The following is a 3,508-nucleotide window of genomic DNA, read 5'->3' on the forward strand; positions in this document are numbered from 1 at the left end:
TGGCTACTATATTTTAATGATTGGAGTTGAATGGCTCGATGTGTGCTCGTATAAGTAGACACAAGAGTGTTTAGAACTGTCGGCCATATTGTGATCTGCAAGCGACACTGCACTCATCAAGTGCAACGTTACGTCCCATCTCGATGTAGCGCCCACTGGTAATCTTTAGCAGATTAAGGACTGGTGAATTCTTGCTGCGGCATCGCTCTGTCTGATGCCCTAAAACAAAAACATTTTCTTCAGCTTGAACCGACGTAAGACCATAGTATTTTCCAGGCCTGAAGAGTTCTGATTGGCCAGTATTGCATCTTCAGGCAGAAGTTATTATACTCGCCTTTGTCGTTAATACTCATAATTACAATAATTCCAATAAATTTCATCAATTCCGAGAGTGTAAGGGAGGCAACAGTCGAACTCCTTTCACAACTGCGTATGCGTTTATTTAGTTCACCACTTGCCGCCAAAACTAAAGAGGAATGTAGGCTAGGAAGCTAAAGGAGGCTGAGCGCGTAAAGACGTAGGTACACTCAGGGCGCACGCGGGTTGTCGTCGAGTCGTCATCGTGACTGTACAAATCAGTCGGAGCCTCCATTTTGATCCTCGGATCGAATTTCATGTTTTTGACGGCTTCAACCTCCTTCAAACTGGTCCGTAGACTCAGGTCTGGGTCAAATTCGACCGGAACGGGTTGGTCTAGTCCTAGATTCTCAAGAACGGCATCTCGAGGGATAGATTCACATTCTGGAACCGTAGTTAGCGAGTACCAACTAGGTTTCGACGCTGTTCTTGTCAGTGTTCGGTAATTTTCAATTCCAGGTTGGAGGACTCCACTTGAAACAAAATGCATGTGCTTCTTAAACATTGTGTCTCGCCACCGCACCTTATAGAGAACAACTTTACAATTTATAACTCGCTGGCACACACGCCCCCATAATATATGCTGCCCCCACTTGCCTAAAGACTGAAGCCAGCTTCTTAGTCATTAGCCACTTTTCCCGTGATGGTGAGTACACAACCAAACTGTTAACGTACATCACAGTGTTATTTGGTAAACCCAATAAACGTGAGCCTTCATCAGTCTTTTCTTCTCGTTCATTATCTTCCAAATTGTTATCATCTCCCACTGCAGCTACACTTCGTTTACGCGACATGCCTACAGGCATTCCTGCGCGATCTACACTTGCGACGCCCCCAGTCCAACCGGCTGTGCTATTCCCACGAGTATTACTGACTTCAGTGCCAACTGCAACACTACTGTCATGTGCGTCGCCCTCACTGTCGTCAACACCGACCGGTTCCGCAACACCAGCCAAAGCAGTACCGCAACGATCGTAACCGCCACAAACACGTCCCACTCCAGCTCCACGAAACGCATCGTGTTGATCGTCTTTATCGGCCCTTTGGCTGGCCCTATCTCCACAACCACCACGAAAATCATTCTCAATCTCGTGAACTTCCGATTCTGTCGCATTGCCGGCACTTTCACCTTCTTTTCCACTGCATTGGAGGGACCGAATGCTCTCCCCACGAGAAACATTGATTTCCACGTCGACTGAGAGGTCTCCACGACGGTCATCTCTTTCATCATCGACTCCAGTATCTTTCCGGACTACACCAGCCATAGCATCGACTCCATCACCACAAGGAACAGCGCCCACACCATAGGACGCACGATCGCTAGCATCCACACCAGCAGCATGTGAGTAGGTTCAATGGCCACGGCGGCTGCAGGTAACAAATCCATATCATGTACAACTTTTGTGTTTGTGATTGTTGAACTTGGTTGCAGTAGTTTCACGATATTTCCAGTGCATACGACGACATTGCCGTGTAGTTGCATGCAGTATTCAATTAGGCTTCTCTCTCCGAGAAAATAGTCGCTACATTCATCGACGTCTGGACTGTGACCAGGCTTCACACAGCGGTATTCACTGTTTAGGCTGCGCCGAGAGGGCGGTTTGGCCGTCCAACCATCACGGCGAAGTACTCGCCAAATCTCCTTGAACAGCACGCTGTCATCTGCAATGACGACATTCAATTAGTGTTGGGTATTATAACACATTGAAGACACATACGAATAGCTTACCGCGCGGTCCTACAACTTCACATTCATCGGCGGTTCATCGAGGGGGCATTCGCCGGCGCTTCACCTCGCTTCCTGACGTTCCCTGTTGTCTTCACTTATCCCTATGCGGCATCTTCAAAAGTGAAGACGTCAACCACCCATCCTTGACGATATTCAAAATCAGATCACAAATCTTTTAAAAAATATTGAGTACTACAAATTTTATTGAAACAGGTATAAGAGGTTATGCGAATTAGGGTCTTATTGTGTGTATTTGCAAGCAGCACCTTGGAATGGCACCCACATGCGTGCTCATGAAAGGATATGCAAGGCCCACACCTGTGGGATGCGTTTCTATGGATGAATATCATCAAGGTGCCGACACATAATTTTATCATCATTTAAGTATAGGAAAATGGCAGCAGTGTGCGCCATTTGACCAATGACATTCATCTATGTATCTAATCTACCAATAATATCCACTAGGGGTAGGTTTACAGGCTACCGACATTGTGCCGACGTATAATGTAGGCACGGAGGGCAGAATATGCAGCGGCTCAATACGAGCCACTAGTTCAGTCCACATCACTGGCATATTTGCGCTCTTACCGACAAAACACTAGAAACGAGTATGAGCCTTCAAGACCTCGCACCTGCCAACTCCCAGCGCGCTCGCCAAACAGCTATCAACGCATTTGGCCGGTTCATCGCTGCGGAAGGAGTCACCATGGACTTCGTCGCAGCCTCCCTCCTTGGAGACGGAAGCGGAGCGGTGTTTGTGAAGCTCATGGATCGCTTTGGTGTTCATCTAGCCTTTATGGAGGGAAGAGGAGGGAAGCCGCTGGCTAGGAACTCTGTCATGAGCTATTACCGTCACGTGAAGAACTGGCTGCTCGACACCTACCCGAAGCACCGCACGGCCATCGAACAGAAGCTTCTCAAGATGGGCCAGACGCTCGAGCGCCACTGCCTTAAGAGAGTCGAAGGTGGAATGGTCAAGAAGGCACCTGCGTGTACGAAGGAGGACTTGCGTATTCTGATGGATGGACTCTACTATGACGCCGCCAGTTCCAAGGACTACCAAGACGCGGCCTTGCTTGCACTGATGTGGTATGCGTTTGGTCGTGCCTCCGACCTTGGGTTCGTGGTCAAGGGCAATCTTTCTGTTAGTGCCGATGGTGTGGTGTTCGTTAGGCTCATCCGGGTGAAAACAGCAGAAGAACAAGGGATTTCACTTTTCCCCGACAGGGACAGCTTCATAACGTGCCCTCTCCATGCTATCGCAATGGCACTGGTAATGCAAGATTCCCCGTGCGCCCAACTACTCGACCATCCTCATCTTGCGGCAGGGAGCGAGGAGAGTGTGGCAGCACCTGTCGACATCCCACTAGCTGAAGCCCTTGCGCTTTGCGACGACGACGACGTTCCAGCTGAACCTCCTCA

General features: G+C 48.9%; 2 protein-coding genes across 2 annotated transcripts in view; one reads left to right on the plus strand and one right to left on the minus strand.

Annotated features, from left to right (window-relative positions):
• The window catches only part of PPTG_07726 (hypothetical protein), a gene marked incomplete at both ends in the record, with an annotated part of 1,492 nt that extends 1,434 nt beyond the window's left edge, over positions 1 to 58 (plus strand). The window contains one exon of the mRNA XM_008901999.1: positions 27 to 58. Within this exon, the coding sequence (XP_008900247.1) occupies positions 27 to 58 (32 nt within the window). The remainder of the gene's footprint in view (positions 1 to 26) is intronic.
• A 219-nt stretch (positions 59 to 277) lies between these two features.
• Positions 278 to 2,197, minus strand: PPTG_07727 (hypothetical protein). The gene is made up of 2 exons (XM_008902000.1): positions 2,087 to 2,197; positions 278 to 2,019 (listed from the first exon to the last, which is right to left on the minus strand). The coding sequence occupies exon 2, from the start codon at positions 1,620 to 1,622 to the stop codon at positions 897 to 899; it is 726 nt and encodes a 241-aa protein (XP_008900248.1). The 5' UTR covers positions 1,623 to 2,019; positions 2,087 to 2,197; the 3' UTR covers positions 278 to 896.
• Between the last annotated feature and the right edge of the window lie 1,311 nt (positions 2,198 to 3,508).

The sequence above is a fragment of the Phytophthora parasitica genome (assembly GCF_000247585.1).
Source record: "Phytophthora parasitica INRA-310 unplaced genomic scaffold supercont2.12, whole genome shotgun sequence".
Lineage (NCBI taxonomy): Eukaryota > Oomycota > Peronosporomycetes > Peronosporales > Peronosporaceae > Phytophthora > Phytophthora nicotianae.

What these genes read in the sequence shown, in the direction of transcription:
- PPTG_07727 (XM_008902000.1), bottom strand. Translation starts at nt 1,622, where the DNA reads ATGGCTGGTGTAGTCCGGAAAGATACTGGAGTCGATGATGAAAGAGAT.